Raw genomic sequence first — 22,734 nt, 5'->3', positions numbered from 1 at the left:
CAATACCATAGCTGCCGACTGGGACCAAGGTTTCTTGCTCCCTTTGTGCGTGTATATTCAATTTTACAAAATTTTGCCCACCTTCCGTAACGCCCCTTTTATACATGATTTGTTACGTACACTGATGCACCACACCTGATGGATGAGCTGCATTTTTACTTCCCCACGAGGCTGCGGTTATGTTGCTTTATACCTTCGGAGGCGGAGTCTTCGGCGGTGCAAGAATCTTGACCGCATCCTTGGTGTAAATGTAGCTGGCGCCGCTCCAAATCGTGGTGGTGGCGACAACATATCTAGACTCCAGTCAGCACAACGGAGGAATCTACAAACCTCAAAAAGACGCCTCATGTTGTGCAATTTCACGAAGAAGTCTAGCACCGGCAAGGAGGAAAGGAGTCAACGTACTGCATGACTGTCAAAGGCGTCGACAGGTCATAGCTGAACACCGGCGCGGCCGTCGTGAGGCCGATGAGAACGAGCTGGAGGAAGGTGTTGTACTTGCTGATGGTCGTGGGGTGTACTTCGGCCGAGGGCAGGGAAAAGTCCCAGTACCGTGCAAAGGTCTTTGGCGGCGGGAGGGAGATCCAGCGGTAGTAGATGGCGGAGATGGCGAGGCCCACGTCGCGACCTAGGATGATTGTTGCGAGCCACACTGTCAGGTGCATATAATTGTCAGTCTACATTATTCCCTCAGATTGGCGGGAGCGTCGGCGAGGCATTCGAAGCTCCTTCCACGCCACATCCCATCACATTATTCGATCACCGGGAAGCTTCTCCGTTGACAGACGGAGATGGAGGGGACTAAAGCCAGCAAAGAAAAGGACCTACCCGGAAGAGACCCCTGAGCGGCGAGGCACACAGTGAGGATAGTCATCAACGCCTTGTCTGCCATCGGATCAATCACCGTCCCGACAACAGTCTGCTGCTTCCACCGCCTCGCGATCCACCCGTCCAGCAAATCCGTCACACCGGCGTACGCGAACAAGCCCAAGGCCCAGGCATGTTGGTCGTGGAGGATAAAATAGCCCACAAACGGCGCGGCCACGAGGCGCGAGAGTGTCAGCAGGTTCGGGAGGGTACGGATGTCTTCGCGCAGGGTCGGTGGTAACGTGGGCAGCTTCGCGACGATCTTGCTTGCCGTGCTGCAGCAATCTCACACGTCAGCCTATGCATTGGGGAAGAGGGGCCTTGGCCGGGGGAAAGAAGGAGACAAACCTGGGTGGTTTACCATCGCTCTGCGATACGTAGGGAGCGACGAGCCGCGGCCGCGATTGACGCTGAGGCGGGTGGTTGAGAATGGCACTGGCAGTGAGCTTTAAGGTCGGCCGATGCCGTGCTGGTGACGGCAACGCATGGAGAAGGCGATTGCCACTGCTAGGACAGAAGCTGTTTTGTACACGACCGCATTGCGCCAGAGACAGAGCCCTGCAACCACCGAGCCTGACGAATGGCATGTCTGTGTTCTGGAGCACCGACGCAGACCGCAATTGAACTTCACTTGGTTTTCGCGCGATCGATTGGATGAGTGACGATCACGAGCTCACGTGCGGGTGGAAGACGTCGGGAGCTACCCCCCCTTGCTATGCGCGTAGAGCTCTTTCCTCAACGGACGGGAAGCTTACCTTAGGTACATTACTAAAGAAGGTACGGAGTACTCCGTACCTAATGTAGGTACCTTTGGTTTCCGTCGTTTGGTAAGCGTGAATCACCATTGGCCCGTGTCCCAAGTATGTCACGAACAGGAAACCTCTGCCACTAGCATATTCTTCTTTGCCGCATAGTTGACTGAATTTTCAATTGTCCTTAAACAAGGTAAGGTATGTTGAAGTGTAATGTAGCAAAGCGCCACTCTGTCTATGTAATCACTCTCATCGAATGGAGCACTACAGACTACGCAAAACGATCACATCGCATGATGATTCGTTGCGTTGAGTACAACATGCGTGTCTGCAGACTGTAACTGCCTTACAGGTAAACTTTTTGGTAGTCCCAAGAAACCCCCCTTTCCCTGTTCAGTATACATCACATACTCCTGGATCGTAGGTTGCGCTCAGCTTTGCGCACCTCTGTTTTCTTCCGGATCAAAAAACATCATCGCAAACCGCAACCTCGGCGCCGCGCTAACCAAGCACCTTGGCGCCTGAATTCAGAGTCACCCTCTGTAACCTGAGGGATTTGATGACCCCGCAACATTTTCCACACTGTCGTTCAAGGGCAATCCTCTCTGGTGATTCGGTCCAACCAATGTTGGGTCCTGGTTCTATGTCCAGCGGCCTCATGTTGGACAAGTCCGGTAGTCGAGACGTGCAAACGACTCTAATCCTACTTCTCTTCAGGTCCTACCAAGCGAGTTGTTGTTGTTGCTACTGGGCCAGCCTGCACTCCCTTGCGGCATGTATTGACCTTGGTCGTCCTCGGCTATCTGGTCAAACGTGTTCCACGTATCGCGATTGAGCCCTTCAATGGGGAAGCCCTGGGCGCTTCTGTCACCGCCCATCCCGGATTCGTTGTGCACGTGGCGGGGAGACGGCGAGGGGAAGGGCTCATGAGGAGACATGTCGTGAGGGCGTTGTTGGGAATACAACATGGATGTCATGTAGTTGCCTCCACCCATTGACCTTGACGGGTCGCTTGATACAGCTGGCAAGCTGCTAGCAAGACCCATTTCGGGGCCCGTGACGGGCTCGTAAGCTGTTGAGTGTCGTCGAGGATGGTGCTGTGACTCGAGTGCCATGTTTCGAGACATGTCGGGAGCCAAGCCAGCACTTGACGGATACCGGCCTGCACGGCTCAGGCTATCATATGCGTAATTTGGGTGTTGAGGCTGCGCATAGCCAACGTTGCTGACGGACCCGGGGACTGGATTCATATACGACATGTACGGTGGATGGCCGAACTGCGCCGCAGGCATTCCACTCATGTGTAGCGAAGGCACCGACATTGCTCGTGACAGGCTCTGGTGGTGGCCGTTAACGGGATAGTGTTGCGCGAAAAGTCCGTGACCTCCTCGGGAGTCGTCCATCTCGACCTCGTCAATTGGGGCGCGGAAATTTTGCGACATGATCAATTCCCCTCTAGGAATAATGGTAGAGAGCTGGTGATCTTTGGAAGGGGTCATCAGCTTGCCCTCTGTGACATCTTCGACGTTGTAATAGGACACCAGGTGGTGCGGCACGCCCTGGTAAGTCACACTGATCGTTTTCTTCACCAGACCGTTTTCCTTGAAGGGATACGAGTCGACTAGGGATCCAATCAATGCTCGCTCCGCGTCCTTGTTGCCGCCTTGCGAGCCATCTCCCATGCCCATAGTAGACGCAGCTCCGTTGACGCTGCCTTGGCGCGCGACCTCAGGCTTCGTTACACCTGTGGGTTTTTTGTTACGTTTCATGGCGCGCTTCTTTTCGCCCGGCGGGAACGGCCGGTCGAGTTCGCGGTAGATGAGGAAGTTGCCGAGAATACGACTGGGACTCCAAGCAACTCCGTCAGTCCAGCGCTTGATGCCGGACGAGTGCTCCTCGTAGATGAAGACATTGCCGCTCTTGATGAGATCCTGGCGTTCGCGGTCGTGTGGTCTGCGGGGAACATGGTGTAGTGCACTGCTCAGACATGCTTCAAAGAGAACCAGAGCGTCGAGGGTGGAAGCAACGTGGCCGATGAAGGTTGGGTTTAATGGGACGTTGGAATTCGCCATTTTTGGCTTCCGGTTGCGCCGAGTCTAATCGTGTAAGTTACGTTGAACGTTTGCGGTAACGATGGTAGAGTTGCGCCACTTACCGGCAGTACGTGTATGCGTTGGAAAGGAAATGTTGAATAGAGTGTGAAAGGTTCAGTCCTCCCAGATGATGGTGATGATGATGGGGAGGAGAAGGGAAGCGAAGCTAGCCCTGCTGACTTGACTAGCGAGTGCTCGTGAGAACAGTGATGGAGCCGCGCAGTTGAGCGTGATGTTGAGACTAAGACGCGCGAGGATGGAAAGAGGAGGGCGTAGACAGAAGGAACGCCGGTGGGAGGAGGAGGGAAGAAAGTCTTTCAACGGCGACAAGAAGATTAAGACTTGTTAAAGCTAAATTTCCAAAGCGTTTCTGCGAAGGAGAGAAGAGGGAGGGGAATATAATGGGCAGGAGGGTAAGGTAAGGTACCACACGGTACGTGTGTGGAGCTCTGAATCTGCAGCAAGACGCGGGACCGTGGTTCGCCCTGCGCTTATCGTAGTATCCAGGTCGCGAGACTGTATGCTTCCGAGCGCCTCCTTGTTCACCTTTCCGTCTTCTGGTTCAGCCACCGAGAACAGAAGCTGTGTTGGAAGACTCAAGGTTACCGTCACCTGACGCGTGAAGCTTGGGTGTGGGATGGCGCGACGGGCTCAACGCCTCTGATCGGAGAGAGTATACAGTTCTGGACTGGCCCAAGCAAGAGGAGGAGCTTGAGGACGGAATGTGTACGGCCAGAAGCAGCAGGCAACGGGATAGATGTTCGTGTATGTCTATGGCTTGTGGCTTGCGTGGGTCAGGAACCGGAGGTTGATGGTGAGGTCCAGTGTTTTAAGGTTTGTCAAGCGTAGCACGGTTGAATATTGGCGGCGTGTTAGCTGCGCGGTCTGGGTTTCTCTCTTTCCTGTCGGGGCGGTTTGCGGTGAACTGGTGGATGTCCAGGTTCCAGAACAATTACTGTGGTATAGGTTCCGAGGAAGGAGGATGATTGTGTGTGTGTGTGTGTGTGTGTGAGGGAGAGCGAGAGAGAGAGAGAGAAAGAAGGAAAGAGGCTCGTCCTTCTCACGGGGAAGAGAAGGAGTGATGAGAGTTAGAGGTAGGTGGGTGCGGAGGATGAGGAGCAGCTAGCTGGCGAGATTCTTGTTGCAAAGGAATGAGCGTGGGTGGTGGTTGATGTATGCGGTGTGATGTACTGTTGTGCTGTGGTGTGCTTTGGTTTGCCTTGCTTTGCTGCAGTGGGTGGAACGGACCCTGAGATCTTAGATGTCGGGAAGGGAGTAAACAGAAGGGAGGGCCTCGGAGGTTTTTGATTTCTTGAACCGAGTGGTTGAGCCTCGAACTCCTGGTATCCTGAGCTTCGGATGCTAGGGACTGCAGCAAGAAGTAGATGAAGTAGTCTGCAGACTGGATGTCGCCGAGGACTTATATGAATGTCGGTGCCCGACGGTAAAACTGGTAATTGCGCGTGAAGATCGGGAGACTGGATGAAATAATATGTCCATGTACTCTTTTTGCAGTGCAATCAGGGGAGGAGTGAGGTGAGAGAGAGCGCGCGCGCCCACGGCAGCCGAGAACAAGATGGAGGTGCCTCGAGCTCAGAGAACCAGGATAGTACAGACAGGCCTGGGTTAAGACAATAGACAGGGCAGATCGGACCCAGGGCTCAAGGCGGGATGCCGACGTAGGGCCAGGCAAGGTGCCGCGGTCGAGGAGATCAGGAAGCTGTTTGAAGCCGAGCAAGGGTAGCAGATGAAGCTCTACCATGTACGTCGAGAGCCAAGAAAGACAAGGCGGACGGGGCAGAGGGCAGAGCGGCGTCGGCGGTAGCGGCAGCACAGGATGTATCCTTAGAGGAGGTGGAAGTGGAGGAGGTGGAGGGGAGAAGGTCAAGGTCAAGGAGGGCCAGAGTGACGAGTGACGACGGGACGGACGAGGTGGAAAGTGACAAGCATTCGCGAGAAAGAGAGAGAGAGATCAGTCGCATCAACAAGAGGTACGGGTAGATAGAACACAGGTGCGGGAGCCAGAGCCTAGAAACAGAGCCAAAGAGTCAGTACCCTTTTCCCTCCAAAGCAGAGCCGGTGGGTGTGGAGGCAAGCAGGACAAGGCGGAGGGAAAGACGGCGGCGGCGGCGGCGGCGGTGGGACTTGGACTAGGATTGGGACTACTTACTGGTAACTGTGTATTCGTAGAGGACGCAAAGACACACAACCCAGCTCACAGGATACAGGGGGGTCGAGCTAAGGAGGGTATGGGGTGTGAAGAGTGAGAGGGGAGAGAGTGAGAGAGAGACAGAGAGTGAGAGAGAGAGAGATGGGGTACAAGAGGAGTGTGGATTAGAGGCAGGGGGGAGGGCGTGTGGGAGAGACGGGGAGAAAGAGGGAGGGAGTGCGATGTAAGAGAGGAGGACGGTAAGAGTGAGAGAAAGGGAAGAGAGTGAGAGAGAAACAACAGTGCAGCGGGAGGAGTGCCTTGGGTATCCATCCGTATGAGAAAGAAGACGGTGGGCAATGGAAGGAGGAGTAAGTAAGAGACGGGCGGGCAGAAAAGAGAAGAACGACACAGAGAGAGAATATTTGGTGTGTGTGTGAGTGTGTGAGTGTGTGCGTGTGTGTATCCGTACGTGTGTGTGTGTAGTGTACAAAGTACATACCATGCCTTGGATGATGGTGGTGGACCTGGAGAGAAAAAAGGACGTGCCAGATGCTGGGGGAAACGCTCGGCGATCAAAAAAAGCAGAAGGGAAATACCTCGACCAAGTTCAAGCGGGGACCAAGTCGGCAGGGCCAGGTAGAAGCAGGGTAGGTATCGTATCCGACCAAGACTAGAGAGACAGCGAGAGAAAGAGAGAGAGAGAGAGAGAGAGAGAGGTACAGACAGCTGTGAGTACCATCACCCGTACCTGCGCCAATGCCAATACCAGTTAATGCCAGCGCCATCCATGGTGTGGAAGACCCAAAGTGTGTGCAAGAGAGCATGGACTTTTCCCCTGCTACTCTTTGCTGCTGTTGCTGCTCATCAGTGCTCACTCACTCACTCACTGACTACTTTGCCCCCCCCCCCTTCTGTTCCCTACTTCTCATAGGATACCAACCTACGGATACCTATGCAGCACAGCCTTGAGATGGGCACTTGTCAGGACCAATGGGTGGGGTGACTGATGGTGGATGAACAAGAAGGGCGTTGTAGATGGCACCAGGACTCGACTGGGCTGGGCTTGAGTCGACTGAGTCGAACCGACCAAGCGTGCCAAGACCTGCTGCGCTCTCTCTACCCGTACGGTACCTCTGGGCGTGTTATTGCTGTGGCTCTTCCAACTTCTTAGTCTGTCTGCCACTCTACAGCACCCTGTGATGCTATCTCATCCATAGCCATCTCTGGCTTGGCATCTGTGCCGGTGCTGATATTTCTATCCGTAGATGCTTGGCATGGGCTGCCCGTTCTGCTGTAAGTCGGCAATACCATGAGCACATCCTGCCGAGGACCAAATTCTGCCATACAGCGTGTGCAAGGCAACAGGCAGAGACCAGATGCTGGTCGGAAGCAGCTGCTCCTATTGTTGTTGTAGTAGTAGTAGTAGTAGTAGTAGTAGTAGTAGTAGTAGTAGTTGTTGTTGTTGTTGTCGATGTCGTCGTCCCTCGTTCTAGTATTGGTATTGGTGTGGGACGCATGGTCAAGGTTGGGTGAGGGAAAGAATCCGACAAGGTTAAGCTCAAATGCCTCAAGGTAAGCTTCCCACACAAGGACCGAGAGGGGAGATAAAGAAAGAGCTTGGGCAAAGCAAGGCGACGGGATCGAACGACAACTGCTGGCCGGTGCTTGATGCTTGATTCGGGCTGGTAGCCATAGTTTGCCTGATTTACTTTTTGGCTTTTGATGCCAACTATTTGGCGGGTCGACGGGAGCAAAATCTTTTTCTCGTATTTCTGCTTGACCTGTATTGTCATGCCCTGAGCATTGGTTGAAGCCAATTACGGCAGCTTTCGATGAAACAAATGTCGACAACGAATACATCATCAGCTACGGCAAACCAATACTGAGTACGATTGCAACAGTGACAAGGAACGCGAGAGCCGAGACGGACAAAGGTAGCTGACACTTGGTATGAGCAACGGCGAAGATACATGAGGGCAGATAAAACATGCAATGAACTTGATGTTGAGGGATCTGGGTATGAGCTGCGGTTGGTGGTCCGGCGTCATGGCAGAGTACAGAGAAACGGCTGTGCAATTGCAGAATTGGATACTTAGCCATACCCATCTCTTCCTGGCAGCGGGGAGCTGCCCGACGACAAGGAAGGGGGAGTGTGAGGCCACTGTGTGTGTTTGGACCAATTCCTCTCCAATACTCCAAAGACCGCTTGAAGGCCTTGCGAGGCCAAGCGGTGCTGAGCACCTGCAAGTTGAGGGGAGCAGTAAATCACCGAGCGTCCAGTGTCCGCGAGGTGTCAGCGCCAAGTTTGTGCTCGGATTGATACATTCAAAATCGGGGAGGAGACTGGTCGACATGGACGAGGACGAGGACAAAGACGGCAACGAACGGTTGGATTGAAGGAAAAGAAACAGGATGGATAGACAGGGAAGGCAACTATGAGCTAGATAGGATAAGGTCGGATGGACAGGATGGGATGGGATAGGCGTTAAAACGGTCGGGTGGGAGTGAAAAGGAAAAGGTGAGAAGAGGAGGGAAAGGGGGGGGGGGGGGGGGGAGAGGGAGAGGGGGGGGGGGGGGGAAGGGGGGGGGGGGGAGGGGGGGGGGGGGGGGGGGGGGGAAGGGGGGAGGGGGGGGGGGGGAGGAGGGAGGAAGGGGGGGGGGGGGGGGGGGGGGGGGGGGGGGGGGGGGGCATAGAGATGAAGATGCAAGAGGGACAAGGCGGCGATGAGGGCGGAAGATGGGCACGGCCAGAGGTATCAGGAAGAGGGAAGAGGCGAGCCGGCGGCGACAACGTCGACAACCACAGCAGATCGTTGAAACGTAAAAGGTGGATGCGCAGGTGGTGCGGTATCTGTCATGCCATTGGCAATTACTGGTTGCTATTGATGTCGAATCCTCTTGCTTTGGGGATGTGTATGTACTCCGTATGGAAGTCGCAAGAGGTGATGGAAAAGACCTCTTCGGGACGAGGCGTACGCCCCACCAAGACGTTTCTGTCAAAAGGAAGGCACAGAGTCACAGAGTACCTTACCTATGGAGTATGGGGACGTATCGTCAATTTGACAATAGGAAGGAACTGTTCTTGGGGTTCTCTCTCCCCCGTTGCCCCCTTGCAGTTCCCGTCACCTTCCAAGTTTCCACTCTTTATTACGGATACATTGTCCTCAGGGTACGTAGGTTGCCATGACTGGAGAATTAAGACATCTGGGCCCCAAGTCTAGCCAACCCACTCAAGGGAGAGATGAAAGCATGCACGTGCCTGCTAGTGCTTTTTCGGCAGACTGTCTCTCTACAATACTTCCACTCCATGCCTCATGTAGGTATCCTGCCTTATTATGTAGGACTGTATAAGGTAAATTGCAATGGGCCAAGAGGCATGAACCGTCAGGTAAAGCACGGCGTTCGACATGCCATCGCTTGTGGCATCCATCCCTTCCAATACAAAAGGACTCTCGACACTGACACTCTGATACCTCTGATACCTCTGATACCGTAACGTCTACGGATACCCAACGGCTGGCCCTTGCACCATGCCTTGGCTGCCTGACCTTCTGCTACAACACTGGATGGAACCTCTCATGACCCGCCAGCCAAGAAGAGGAAGAGGGCACGGTCGAGCCGGTAGAAGGCGGCAGCGGTGGGGGGCCGTGGCAAGAGGAACAGAAGGTTACGGGAAGGGAAAGGCAGCGCAGGGAGAGCACAGGCGGCGGGCTCGGGAGCCAAAATGTTGAAGAAAACAAGGAGGGAAACAGAAGAAAACAAAGCCAGCCCGTCGTCCAATTCCAAGCTTCCCTGTCTTGCTTTGCGTGCCGTGTGAGAGCCTAACTTGAGACAAGGAACATGTCTGCGCCGAACATGTAGAAGATCGCTACTTCGCGCACACAGGCCACAAGATGCGCCAGAAGTAGCGAATTACCCAGGGATAGCAACTTGGTTGTGGCTGTCGTCAACAACAGAGCGCTCATACGGGTTGATGCAAGGACAAGATACAGTGAGTGTATCCAGGGGCAGCAGACGGTAATCAGAGACTACTGTGTAAATGCAGAGGAGAAGCAGATTTGACGCCTGTGCTGCAAAGTTGGGGAAGAATGTTAAGTAAGGTCAAAAGACAAGGGTCGAGGGGCCGCTAAATTTCATCTCGACGCATCCATGGCGACAACCAGCCTCTTGGCTACGGCACCTGGTCCCCTACCTGCCCGTTGGCAAATCTCGCCCGTTGAGAATTATTTCATTTCGTCCAAGGCGAGGCTAGGCTACGCCGAAGTGAAGGGTCCAGCAAAAGAACATAACCATCGCAGGGTTCGATGCGAGCGAGGCTGATTGATGCCCCCCCTCCAAGTACGAATAGGGCTATCAATGCAACTGCCGCGTCAGTCATACCACGCTTGCGCCTCAAGACGCTCGGTTGTGGATGAAGTGATGACACTAGAACGGAAAGCGAGAGGGTATGAAGAAGAAGTGAAAGGAGGAGTGCGTAAGGACCAGTGAACAACACGTAAGATGAGGCATCATCGACCATCGAGACGAACTTCTTTTAGGTGAGGCGAGTACCATCGAAAACGCTTTGGCTCAACATAGCCTAGGTGTTCTTGCATAGTAGCAGTAACCAGTGGATAGGTAGGTGTGAGGGAGTGATCCCGATTGCGAGGATAATTTCCATCTGTAAACCCCTTCCACGTTGTTCCAACACTACCTTGACTTGGGTAGACCGTAGGAGGGGCATCGAGACCACAAGGGGTACGTATGTATCCGTACGTGCGTGCCTGCGGGTGACATCTTCTTGGTCTCTCGTAATCGAGGACTGCCTCCGCCAACCACGTCTATATCGGCAGACGGGCTCTTTTACCCCAGTTCCGAAGCGCGTCAGGGACAAAGCCGAAAGACAAGGCCGGAAAATGCAAAGTCAGCTCCCATCTCGAGAATTCCTCTTTCGTACTGGTTTCGTCCCGCAGCCTCTTGTGTTTGTCCCGACTGCGCCGGGCGCGAGAGTGAGACAGGACGGAGCTAGGCTGATGGATCCCCCCAGCTTCACTCCATACTCCATCCGGTGCTTGGGTAGTGTGCGAAGAGTTCGTCGTGTCCTCGAGGTACTAGGTAGTGACACAGGCATTCTGTCACAACTCATTGACTACACGTCGGATGCTAGTGGAAGGAGCGTGATATGGTGTGCGGCGGGTACAATCATGGATTGATTCAAGCACTCACTCTCTGGAGGTTCAAACTTTCTCGCCGTCGTTCACCAATGCACCTTTTTTCCTTCCTTTTTGCCAATAACCAACCGTCTGTGCCTGCTGTTCGTAGAATTGGGTTATTTTTGACATTGCCAATCTGCTTACCGTTCTTGTTACCTTTCCGGTCCCTTGCCCTGCCTCGCCCGCTTCCCGCGTGGCATGCTAACTTGACTGCGGTTTTGCCTTTGGTCGATGTCACTCTAATAGATTGTCATCAAGAAAACTTTACTCCGTCCCACCACCCCCGGTGGTTTGGTGTAGCCTGTAGGCTCGGATGCCTGCAGCTTTGCTTCCCACCCAGCGCGGCTCCAAAGTCGCGCGTATTGTGCTTAATTGGAAATAGAACAATACCCACGTAAATTCCAACCGCACAGCGCATAACGGCGTCTGGCAACAGACTTGTGTTTGGGATTTCTAGTCGATGCCGATTATAGCACTATTCTCGCTCGCGAATATCGTCGGCACGGTGCCGGAACCATTGGGGCACATATCCTAGCATGTACGTCGCCGTTGAGAGACAGCCAATAATACGTACTCTGAGGGAAGCCAGAGCCAGGGAGGGGCACTCGTTGTCGCGTGGTACGCCTTAGGTAAGACAGATGGGCACACTTGGGATGGGTGACGGTGGGATCTGGCGCTCCGTAGTGTACCGTACTACGTACCTGTGCCCATGCTGGTGGCTCGTTTTCGCGGTGCCAAACGCCTGTGGCTTTGCGTCAGGGAAACAGGGAGTAGGTGAACAATGCGTACAAATGGAGACGAGAAAGGCCTGTCGTGCCTGCGAGCTCAATGGAAGAGTACAAAGTATGGGATACACGAGTGTCAGTGTGTGAACGGCACAGGGGAGGGACGATAGGGGGGGACCGTGGCTTGCTGCGTCGGCTTCGCTGATTTGCTTGAGCTAGAACTCCGCGCGGGTATTGATTCGTGCCTGACCAGGGGCCAGGCTTCAAACCCTAGGTAGCTAGGGTCAGTGGAAGGGTTGTGGAAAGACCTGGGGTGCTGAAGATTGATTCGACGTCTCGTCAGTCGATACCCCAAGATGTTGCAGAGTTGATGATGGAACTGATGTTCAAAGTGTGTCTTGCTGCTCTTCATACCTAGCCGAAGCTCATATTCCCACATTTGCGTGTTGTTACGCTGATACATCCAAGTAGATCTCTGCTACGAAACTCGTGGACTTGCTCTACAGATACACTTGGTCAGGACACACATTAGTACCTGGGTAAGACTTGAGAGTTGAGGGGACGAAAAGACAACAGCATGACTTTTGAGCCGCGATGCGCCAGGTGTTTGAGTGGAGAATGGGAACATCGTCAAGACATGGAAGCTGCGCTCCCGCTTGGAGCCGGCCAAATATTGTCGGAGTATCCGTATCCAGTAAGGCACGAATAGGACAATACCACACGGCACTAGAGTCAAGGTAGGCTCATGGCGACAACAGCTGTGTGGACACCATGTGAAAGGGTGCAGAAAGATGATTGATGGTCCATTAGGAATAGTAAAGAAGATAGAAGACGAAACGTACAGATACGGGGCTCTACTATGGATAGACTGGTCGCGGCAGCTTCACAACGGAGTGCAATCCGAGCAACGAACGGCGGGTCCGCGGGTTTGCGAACCCGGCCAACAGCCTCGGTCCTAAGTCAAATAGGGACCAACCTCTGAAAAGCAACAGGCCGAATTTCAATAACGGGCGAGAATACTCGGGTCAAGGTTCCCTAGCCCAACTTGGCCAGGTACAAGCTCGCGACAGAATTGCGTCTACGGGTACGGATAGGCTTGCATAGCTACTACCTTAGCTGTGTCTGCAGGGAGGAGTTCACGAATAGGGTAAAGGGGGGGGATGGTTAGAAGGAAAAAGCAAATAAAGATAGGGACGACGAGAAAGAGAAAAAAAAAAACACGGAGGAGAAAAGACTATTGCCATCAAGCTTGTCACTTCGGACAGGGAACAGGGTGAACAGGATCTTCCCATGTCGTCTACAGAAAGCAGACGCAAGCCGAGCCAGTAAGTTGCGAGCTGCAGAACAAGGGACCACAGGCCACCCCTGCTCATAAGCACCCAACGCCAGGAACCCAGGCGGGGTGGGAGGCTCAGGTCCCCGAGAAATTGAAGAATGATCAACACAAGGGTGGGAATAGGGTGGGTGGTCGATGGAAGGCTGTGCGACGTGCAGTTGAAAGAATGGATGGCTGGATGGTAATGTGAGGTGGGTGGTGGTGGTGGTGGTGGGGTTGTTGTTGAAGGAGCGAAAAGGGTGAAGCGGGAGCAGAATCAGAAGGGGAGAATGGTAAGGGGGGGGGGGGGGGGGGGGATGAGAGGGGGGGGGGTGGTGGGGGGGTGGGGGGGGGGGGGGGGGGGGGGGGGGGGGGGGTGGGGGGGAGGGGGAAGAGGGGGGGGGGGGGGGAGAAGAAAGGGGGGGGGGGGGGGGGGGGGGGGGGGGGGGGCGTGGATCACATGGATGATGGTGCGGGATGTCTGCCAAGTCGAGTTGAGCACGGTTTGGAAAAAAGAGAAACACGTGATCTGGTGAATGCAGCACGTACCTACTAACAGTTTTAAGGTAGATACCTTAGGTACCTTAGGAACCTATGTGCTCTGGCTTTGGGTATCTTGTACCTAAGCTAGAAGATGGAAGCAATCAAGCACGAAACCTGAACCTTTCGTGACTTCCAACTTAAGATCGGGCGGATCGGAACAACAATTCCCTCCGCCGTTTTCTCTGTCCTCTTCCCAGGCCTCACTCTGCAATGCATGAGCTCACTGCCTGCCTCTGAATGTAGATAGTTTATCAATTCTCCTGCTCCTGCTATGTCAAGGCTACGTACTCCCTACTCAACGCCATGTACAGATAACGGTATCCGTACGAGCCTCTTCTTCTAAGAAACCAAGTCATGTCACTTGCTGGGAAGACCACAGCTGACACACGACCTCGTTGAAATGGGACACCGGGGGGCGGAGGGGGCGGTGGAGTCGAGACCAGGGGAGAGCTCACATCACCGGCAGTGTATCGTCATCCTCCATCTTGAGAGTCTGCCTACTTTCCGAAACCGATGGCTACAACGACAAATTTGACTACACCCTATCACATTGTCGTATCATTAAAGGACAAGGTGGCGAACTGACCGAACGGCCGGGAGTAGATCAAAGATTGGTCGCCGGGCATCATGCAACGTTTAACTTACACAACTGGACATCCCTCTGCCAACTAAGACTTCATCTCTTAGATAGCAAGCAAGCCAATTTTTGTTCACTCACTTGTCACCCATGTGGATGAAGCTGGGCAACTCTATTCTAACAGAACCTAGGCACATACCCAACGTAAGCTAAACCGTCTCATCGTATCTTGAGATGGTGTGGTGCAAGTGCCCACCCGACATCCGAGAGCCCTCTCTCTCTCTCTCTCGCTTCACCAACTGCTCTGGATTTAGCTTCAAGAAACACCCAGCATGTTCCTCGTCAAAGCTAACCTTATTGGTTCAGCAAGGCGAGCCGATTTCAGTCTTGAAGATGAAGGGTCAGCGGGAGGGACGCTGCGGCATAACTTCAAGATGTCCGGATCCGCCTCATCGCCATCGGCGGGGTGGTCATGCAGTGGCACTTGCATTTGTTTGTATTCGTATGCGCTTTCGACGTTCAATGGCGCAACATATCAGCCGGGGCACATTGACTATGCGCAATGGACTTTGCATTCTCTATCATATTGCTCCATACATAACATGCTGCTCTCAAAGTCAATGGCTATCTAGAGTCTGAAACTAGGCACGGGAACGTGCATTGCTCTCCATGGTAAGCCGTTGGCAGGCGGTGTACGGACATACATAACTACGGATGTGTGTGTGTGGATTGGCTGAGTGATGCACGATCTGTAAATTTCGTGCTCAGACGTAAGCCATATCTGTATCTAGTCACTTTCATACCACCCATGCCTGTCTCTGTACCTGGCCAGAGTTCGGTCCGGTTGGGTCTGTAGCAGGCTGTTCCACGCAGAAGTCAATTCGAATGGTGGCAGCGGACGAGGCCATGCGTCCAAACACGCACGTTGGTTTCCAGCACGACAGGTTACCGCGAGTCTGGGCGGAAATTTACTTGCGTGTCAAAAAATACCAAGACTCATCCAATTGCATCGGTCAAAGCTACACAATCATTTGGCAGAAAACGCTAGCATACTATGTACAGCAAATAGCCGGGAGCGGGAAAAGTCTCCAGGTATGATCCACGGCATTGGCTACTATCACATTCACAAGCCAGCGTCGTTGAGGAATCGTTGCCAAGACTTTACAGCAAGCCGTTCTGTGGCCTGCTGATGGTCGCAAGACCCCGGGCACAGGGCGATCAGGACGATGCTGTGATTATCTTGGGATTGAGCAGGGGAACTCTGTCGCATCAGTGACTGGGAAGGGGATCGTGGAGAACGGCAATATCCGTTTGATTCCATCGAGACATGCTCCCGGCGTTGCTACGACTGCTAGGGATGCCAGCTTAAGCTAACGTCGGCGGCATGGCAAGTGAGGGTGCCATATGGGCGACTGTGCGCCCTGGCTACTGCAGCATTCCGGCACCTAGTGTGTAGAGAATGTGTGTACCTTACTGGATTGCGCCCGCATGGCTTTGAGGAAAGGAAGGTCGAAGCCAATGTGCCAAGAAAACCGAAGTGCATGTGGCAGTACTCCGTAATGGTGAAAGTGTGTGCCTGCGCTTTGTGTGCATGATGGTGGGAGTGCGCGTACGGGCTACCGCACAGCGAGATGATCAAGCCAGATCTGATTTCCCTTCGATATGCACGGGCGTGGTGTATGCGTACCGTATTGCCTGTTCAAGGTACGAATACCCGTACCGTAGAGGGATGACCGCGCAAGTATGGATATGGATGGCTGTCGAGAACATGGATGGATCGAGGCAGAAACGAACTCCAACAGTCTCCATCTAGCTTGCCGCAAAGGTAGGGGTGTGGTTGAGCGCCGGCTATGCAGTATCCACGCCAAGGTACCCCCTACCCCAATCAATCTTCGTGCGCAGATTTGCGGCATCCCAGGGCGGCGCGTTTCAAGGTTCACCCATACATCTGGGCAGTTCCATTTACGCAACGGCAGGCTCCTCATCCAGAGTCCTGGAGCAGATTACATTGGGCATCGAGGTATTCGCTCAATTGGTTAATCGGACACAGGAGCTACGTCCGACGATGGATGTGTGATGATGGTGATGGTGATGGTGCACGGCTGAGAACAACGGGCGCGTGGTACCCGGCGTTGAAGGCAAATGGCTCATGCTCTGAACGCCTACCTAGTGACCCGACTACTGATACTAGATAGAGGTAAAGGGCCGTGCTGGTGAATCGGCGTTTGTCGGCAGGAAACCGGCGATGGACTTTATTTTCAGATGCCGCCGCCTAGGAGGGTTGAGATTTCGGGATGCAGGGCATCTTTGACATATTGATGCCTTGGTGCCTTGGTGCCTTGATTTATGCCCTTAGTCACCTGCAGGCTGCAAATGATGCCTGAGATATTTGCAGCCTGGCCGCTGGGATATCAATCCTCAGGCAGCACAGATGCGGCGCGCATAGTGCCCAAACTGAGGTGAACCGATACCCGTCTATAGGTACGGAGTACTCCATGGTCCACACTACATGGGTTAAGGTACCGAAACTTGGAGGAATAATTCATACTGCGTAGACGGCAAGCGATTATGGACTGCCTACCTTTTTGTCAAGGGACGTGGGTACTCACCTACCGCACCAAACGAATGCGGATATCCCATCTCTCACAGGTGCAAAGTACGTACATGCCTCGTCTGGTTTGAGGCACGCCACAGCAGACCTAGGTATACTAGAACCTAGAAGAAGCTCGGGGCATCGGCGTTGCATCTTGGTCCGCATCGCAACAAATCCAACATCACTTGCAGTTGGGCTGCAATCCTGCAGTATTCACTAGGTTGACTTTCTCCATCTCTCTCAACGCCCACAGATAGCCGTGGCTGTTATTGACAGGTGAGCGTTTTCCTTGGGCCCAACGTGTGCTTGGATCTGAAACTTGACACCAATAGCAAACCACCCTTCCCCTCTTTTCTTTGCGTCTTGGGCTTCATCTCACAGCATTTATCCTGGATAGCTCGCCTGTATCGACCACCAATCTCGCAGCTCGGCTGTGCGGGGCCCGGAGCCGGCCCCGACGACACATCCTCCATTTGTTTCTGCGGCCGGACGGGGGACACTGGGGTTGCAATTGGAAGGGTATTCTGTACCACGCCGCTACGGATACCTACCAGCAGCACCCATTCATCTCGCAACCCACCCACCCAACCTTCAACTTTCGATCACCTCTCGCATCTCATCTCATCCTACATCAGAACCGGCCAGACGTACAGACACTGCTCGTGCTGTCTGAAAACTCTCCATTGAGGCACGATGAACGCTCCCGCATTGGCAGCCCGAAATCGACGAGTTTCTCCCTGTTGCATCCTGGACCTAGGCACCCCATCTGGTCAAGCTAGTGCTGGAGCCGGAGTCGGACCCGGAGCTCAGACAACATGAGTTCCAACCTTGTACCAGCAACTGGACTCTTCATTCTTCAACGGGATACCCGTACCATTCTGCCATGTTCCCAGGATGTGTCCTCCTTGATGGATCTGTCCCAACTCACAACCTACCTCTACGTCAAAGGGGGCAAATTGAGAAGGCAATGTAAGTATCCGTACCTTGCGAGGGCGGGCAAGACTCGAGGGCGGGAGCGGGAGCATAGAAGAAGTGTCTCCTTCGTAGCCCTGCTAATTAGCCTGACCCCCTTCCCCGGGGAACTTGGAAGGGCCATGACCAGGGCTGACCCTCTTATCCCGGTTCATTGTCTATGCTCCCGAAGCCTGAAGTTCTGGACATCGCTCCCTGGGCCTGGGTCCTAACTCCCTACGAATACTCCCTCACAGCCGCCAAGGGGGCCAGCGACTGGGAGCCTGGGTTCCCGCTCAATAGCCAAGGAAGAGCCTGAGACAAGACCTACCAACCTTACCACACCTACCTTGCCTGACCACCTCACCGACGGCCTTCAGGTTCACTACTCACACGGACCAATGCAGTAATGAAAGCCCGATGTCCGTGGGCAACAATAGAGACTCGGCCGGCCGGACTTTGATCAAGGGCTCATGATATGCAGAGACTGGACCACCATTGGCCATCGGCCGTCGGCGATATCATCCTGACTTGAACCGACCAATCGTTCACACAAGCGACGAAGAAGCCAAACAAGGCCGCCAATCGCCTCGGTTCCCGACCTACCGGAAGCGTGCCTAGGATGCCGAACCGGCACTCTGTCCTGCAAATTCAATTCTGATGACGGCACCGACTGTTGAGTCTTGCTGTTGGGGCTAGAGCTCCACGCCTGTCTCAGTGAATGCGCTGGGGTCGTTGTTCATCTTCAGACTCCATTGGGTACCACAGTACCTACTCCAATTCAAACCCCATGGCCGGTCCTACGTTGATCGAGAATCTGCAGGCAAATGAGCAGCATCCTCAATTGCGACTTCAGTATGAGTGTACTACCCCAATTTGGCCAACTCAGTCTCACTCCGGGCAGGCCTCACTCACGCCCGCCGCCAAGTAAACGAGGCTGGGGTTCTTAGCTCAGCCCCGGAAAGACGATGAGGATGAAGTACGGATGTAAACAGCATCCGCTTAGTCAACAAACAGGAAATCATCCACAACAGACACTGACGATAGCCTGCGTGCGTCCGCGGCGGAATCCCTACGCCCCACGAGTCTTATTCTTGATCCTTGGACATGCCATTTCCTCTTCGCTCTGCTCTCATTCTTGGCCCTTGGATTACTACATTGGTATCCTTGAGCGGGCGCGACGCATCTCACACTGGAGTCGACTAGTGTCTGGGGGTGTGGTTTGTCTGCCCGCCTTGTGTACGAGTGGCCTGATTCTGTATCGTTATTTAACAAAATCTCGCGTCTAGTGGTGTCATAGCCTGATGAGCCTAGAAAGGGCCCGAGCACGGTTCTGGGTACTCGACCGCTCGCCTTGTTGTCTGGCCTTGGTCCGCCTCACGTGGTAAGGGCCTTTTGAACAGATGGGAGTTGGGACACCAAAGCGGATTCTCACAGTACCCAGATCCCAGACATGGATGGCGGATTGCGGTTGACTACGTACATACAAATGCACTGGGCAGGCAAGTTAGCAGGCCTGAGGCGGACGCGGGGCTCCCGCACTCCGCGGGCCTCCGCGAAGCGGTCGCAACGCCAGTGGTCCGGCGACACAGCTTTGTCGTGTCCGAGCAGCCGTGTGTTCGACGCTAGACTCGTTCACCCAACCGCCCTAGCTAAGTGGACGCTGATGCTCCAGCTCAACCGTCTTATTCCCATATCGACATCGACAGGCCATGACGCCTTTCTTGTCATGGTCTTTTCACCCTTACTTTGATCCCCTCCTTCCTGGAAGAGACCCGGAGGGGTTTCTCACAGATGAGGGGGCCGAGAAGGGTTGAGGTTCGAGGACCGGGGGTTGGGGCGAAATGGGGCCAAAGGATGTCGGCACGAGAGAGTTGAGAGAGTCGAGACGACAGGGCCGACATAGGGAGATGGGTGAGATGGGCCAGAGAAGGCGGAGAGAGAGAAAGCCAGAGAATGAACGGGATGGCCCTTCAGCTTTCCCTGTTACACTAGGGATGCCATCGAGCGCATGGCCATACCCTTTCAGAGGCCGATACACCCACAAGTGATCAACAAGAGACGGACGGAAAAAGCACAAGAGCGAAGATACCCCATGCTCCCCTCTCGTCCCATCCTGCTGGGCCACCCATGCCCACTTCACCGGCCTCACATTCGTCTTGGCCATCTCTCATGCGCCCGCCCGCTCGCTGAGCTCCCCGCTCCCCATTAGCAAGCTCCCCGCCGACATATGCCTTGTAGCCTCGTCGAATGCCTCACGTCCCCTACCCCGCCCATGACGCCTTGTCACTCTGTGTCGCACTTGTTCCCCGAGCTCGCTTGGCCTGGTCCTGTCGCGATGATGGGCAATGGCGACGTTTCCGATGATTCCCGCCAGGTAGGCAGGGCTCCCAGCCAACCTGATCACGACTCGCGGAGGCACGTCCGTAACACCCAAGAACTCCGTCATCTACGGACACTTTGCATACAATACTATCCGTACGGAGTAGTGTGCGGATACCATCACTCCATCTCAACTTCTCAAGTCCTTAACACCTATCCTTGGCCTCCTTTTCTTGGTTACCCTATCCCGGTACGCTAAGGTAGCGCATCAGCTTCAGTTCTTTGCTGGCTATGTCCAGATTGAGCTAGACTGAAGTCGACCAAACTACCTACCTCCGACTCGGAGCTTGGAGACGTTGTACTCACTGATGGCACAGATCCAAGCCTCGAAAGACATGGTGCACACGTCCAAGGTCACGCATCTGTTGCCATTGGTCTAGGAGATGTCGAAAACCTGAGCTAAAACAAAACCAAACAAGAATGGAATGACGGCCAGAACCGAACCGGCCGAAATGCCAGTGCGGCTGCAGACCTTTGGCCTGCATGGTAAATGTTTGACGTGTCGTGGTTTCGCAGTTCACTGTAGACTAACACGACGATGGCGTGGGCACAGCGAATTTCGCCATCTAGACCCGATGCATTGTTGTCACGTTAAGCCTTCCAGTGTCGCACCTAGCCTGCTCCACGGGAGGAGTCTTGACTGCTGTGCCACGTTAGACTGCAGCTCGAGCACGGCACAGATACCTACCCGCAGCTGGGGGAAAGATGGGGGTTCTGGACTGTGTGATAGAGAAAGATGGTTTCAGCCAAATCCGGCGCGTAGCCTTGACCCCATTGGACTCCTGTCGAGTGGTGGTTCCAAGATACAGTCAGTGTATTACCATCTTGCTGGTCTTGTCTTACCCGACTTTAGCTGTCCCAAGGAGGGGGACAAGGCACTATCACTGTGAACGGGTACTGTGATACATACGGTTACACACACAGCGCTTCCACATGCTGGAGGCTGGAGAGAACAACAGAGTGTCCGAATGTCTGGCTCAGCCTACCGGTAGCTTCTTGCCCCTTGTCTTACCCACAGTGGCCCGGCACCTCACCAACCTGTCTGACCAGGATCCCGTATGGGCCAATGACGGCCCCTCTTAACTCTCCGTACGACAGATGAGAGTATGTCATCGGCCTATCTTTCTCTATTGTCAGAAGAGAGGCTCTGTTTGGACCCCGACCACGGTGTAAGCGTGTCCCGAGGGGCTGTCACGGTCCACCTTACTCCGTAGACCGTCCGGGCCACAAGGGGAAGACGCAAATGTGTGACCGGTACGTTCGCCGTGCGGCACTACTTGCTTATGAGAATCGCCGGCCGGCTTGGATCATTTCTAATGTTGGCGGTGATGAGCCTCGCTCCACGACACCTCACAACGCGTAGATGTTTCTCATGTTTCCTCGTCTTTTGCACACAGCTCACCTCACCGATATTTTCACAGCCTCACAGGCGGTCTGTCGGCCTGTCTGCCCTTCTCCGCTTGACTTATTTCCTGCCCTTTCCTCTTTTCACCCCAGTCACGGTGCTATCCAGATTCCCTGCCTGTCACGACCCATCTCGGTTTCTCTCTCACGTTCCCTGTCTCCAATTTGAATTGTGGCCCCTCACCTTTCCCTCTTTTTTGCTATATCAGTCAGTCCCGACTCTCGAGGGTGTCTGCGCTCAACAGAGGCCAAGACAAGGTATGTCAGATCAGCCAGGGGGGGCACTGAGTGACCAGGGGTGAAGCTCTTGGCACATATTCAAACATGAGGGAATCGACCGTCCCAGGGATGGGGATACCCCCGTCTCTCATCATATATAGCTGTAGTCAAGTGACTTGGATCCCCGCAGACAGCCTGGTCTGCCATTCGCACCACTGCCATATTAATCCCTTGATCCCAGCTCCCGCCCGCAACGTCGCCAGAGACAGGCGAGCAAGCAACAGCCGCCGTGACCGCGGCCGCGGTCGCCGCGCCTTGTAACAACCTTGATATGGGCCCTGCACATGGCCTTCACCGCAAACTGACGGCGGCGGGCGGCAGCAACGGGTGCGGAAAAGATCCAAGCCATCTTAAACTTGCCGCCGTGCCGCGATTTATCTTGGCGTGGGACATGGGGGAGGGGTCTTGTCAAATTTGTCACGCTCAGAAACAAAGGGACCGTCACTAATAACACCATGGAATCGTCGAACACGTCTAAGTACGGATAGCCGTATGAGAGGAGCAGTCTAGACTAGCGTAAAGGAGCAACAAGGTGTCGAACCCTCGTCGCACATCGTCAGCAGTCTGGCAACGTCTTCTTGTCTGGCCGTGGCCATTGAGTCTCGACTCTGGCATTCATCACCAAGCTTGGCATCAAACAGCTTGGCGTGGACTTGGCTGTTCATGAACACATGCTCTCCCCCTTCCCCTCCCTTCCCTAGTATTGGCCCTTCGTCATCGTCACACCCCGCCCAGCCCCGTTGGTATCGTGACAGTATCAGGTCGAGTGTCTCGCTTGCCGGTCTTCCCACGTCGCTTGCTCATCTCTCCCTCCGCCTCCACCTTCCGGACGGACTGTTACGTCTGCCCGCCGGGCTTCCGGAAGGCCGGTGCCGGCACAGCCGCCGGCGCCGAATGACCACCACCTTC

General features: G+C 54.3%; 7 protein-coding genes across 7 annotated transcripts, besides 1 other annotated feature; 2 read left to right on the top strand and 5 right to left on the bottom strand.

Moving 5' to 3' along the window:
- Positions 1 to 187: 187 nt before the first annotated feature.
- On the bottom strand, positions 188 to 1,454 carry CABS01_00119 (CDP-alcohol phosphatidyltransferase; the record flags this gene model as incomplete). The annotated part of the gene is made up of 4 exons (XM_060533502.1): positions 188 to 293; positions 406 to 652; positions 829 to 1,142; positions 1,216 to 1,454. 4 exons carry the CDS (start codon positions 1,452 to 1,454, stop codon positions 188 to 190), a joined length of 906 nt encoding a protein of 301 aa, XP_060406016.1.
- Positions 1,455 to 2,332: 878 nt separating this feature from the next.
- CABS01_00118 (Gti1/Pac2 family protein) lies at positions 2,333 to 3,691 on the bottom strand (the record flags this gene model as incomplete). The annotated part of the gene is made up of 1 exon (XM_060533501.1): positions 2,333 to 3,691. The coding sequence occupies one exon, from the start codon at positions 3,689 to 3,691 to the stop codon at positions 2,333 to 2,335; it is 1,359 nt and encodes a 452-aa protein (XP_060406015.1).
- Positions 3,692 to 5,927: 2,236 nt separating this feature from the next.
- Positions 5,928 to 6,194, bottom strand: CABS01_00117 (uncharacterized protein; the record flags this gene model as incomplete). Its single annotated transcript, XM_060533500.1, has 1 exon — positions 5,928 to 6,194. The coding sequence occupies one exon, from the start codon at positions 6,192 to 6,194 to the stop codon at positions 5,928 to 5,930; it is 267 nt and encodes an 88-aa protein (XP_060406014.1).
- An 837-nt stretch (positions 6,195 to 7,031) lies between these two features.
- Positions 7,032 to 7,557, bottom strand: CABS01_00116 (uncharacterized protein; the record flags this gene model as incomplete). Its single annotated transcript, XM_060533499.1, has 2 exons — positions 7,032 to 7,353; positions 7,511 to 7,557. The coding sequence occupies 2 exons, from the start codon at positions 7,555 to 7,557 to the stop codon at positions 7,032 to 7,034; spliced, it is 369 nt and encodes a 122-aa protein (XP_060406013.1).
- Positions 7,558 to 9,105: 1,548 nt separating this feature from the next.
- Positions 9,106 to 9,360, top strand: CABS01_00115 (uncharacterized protein; the record flags this gene model as incomplete). The annotated part of the gene is made up of 1 exon (XM_060533498.1): positions 9,106 to 9,360. One exon carries the CDS (start codon positions 9,106 to 9,108, stop codon positions 9,358 to 9,360), a length of 255 nt encoding a protein of 84 aa, XP_060406012.1.
- A 325-nt stretch (positions 9,361 to 9,685) lies between these two features.
- On the bottom strand, positions 9,686 to 9,829 carry CABS01_00114 (uncharacterized protein; the record flags this gene model as incomplete). The annotated part of the gene is made up of 1 exon (XM_060533497.1): positions 9,686 to 9,829. The coding sequence occupies one exon, from the start codon at positions 9,827 to 9,829 to the stop codon at positions 9,686 to 9,688; it is 144 nt and encodes a 47-aa protein (XP_060406011.1).
- A 3,386-nt stretch (positions 9,830 to 13,215) lies between these two features.
- Positions 13,216 to 13,302: a sequence feature (Short protein (CABS01_00113, KAK1525024.1) was converted to a misc_feature.).
- Positions 13,303 to 21,425: 8,123 nt separating this feature from the next.
- On the top strand, positions 21,426 to 22,086 carry CABS01_00112 (uncharacterized protein; the record flags this gene model as incomplete). Its single annotated transcript, XM_060533496.1, has 2 exons — positions 21,426 to 21,804; positions 22,007 to 22,086. The coding sequence occupies 2 exons, from the start codon at positions 21,426 to 21,428 to the stop codon at positions 22,084 to 22,086; spliced, it is 459 nt and encodes a 152-aa protein (XP_060406010.1).
- Between the last annotated feature and the right edge of the window lie 648 nt (positions 22,087 to 22,734).

Source organism: Colletotrichum abscissum (assembly GCF_030869225.1).
Source record: "Colletotrichum abscissum strain IMI 504890 chromosome Unknown Scaffold_1.1, whole genome shotgun sequence".
In the NCBI taxonomy this organism is placed as follows: Eukaryota; Fungi; Ascomycota; class Sordariomycetes; order Glomerellales; family Glomerellaceae; genus Colletotrichum; species Colletotrichum abscissum.
Note: the sequence above shows the minus strand (reverse complement) of the source record. Positions and strands in the feature narration are given on the sequence as shown.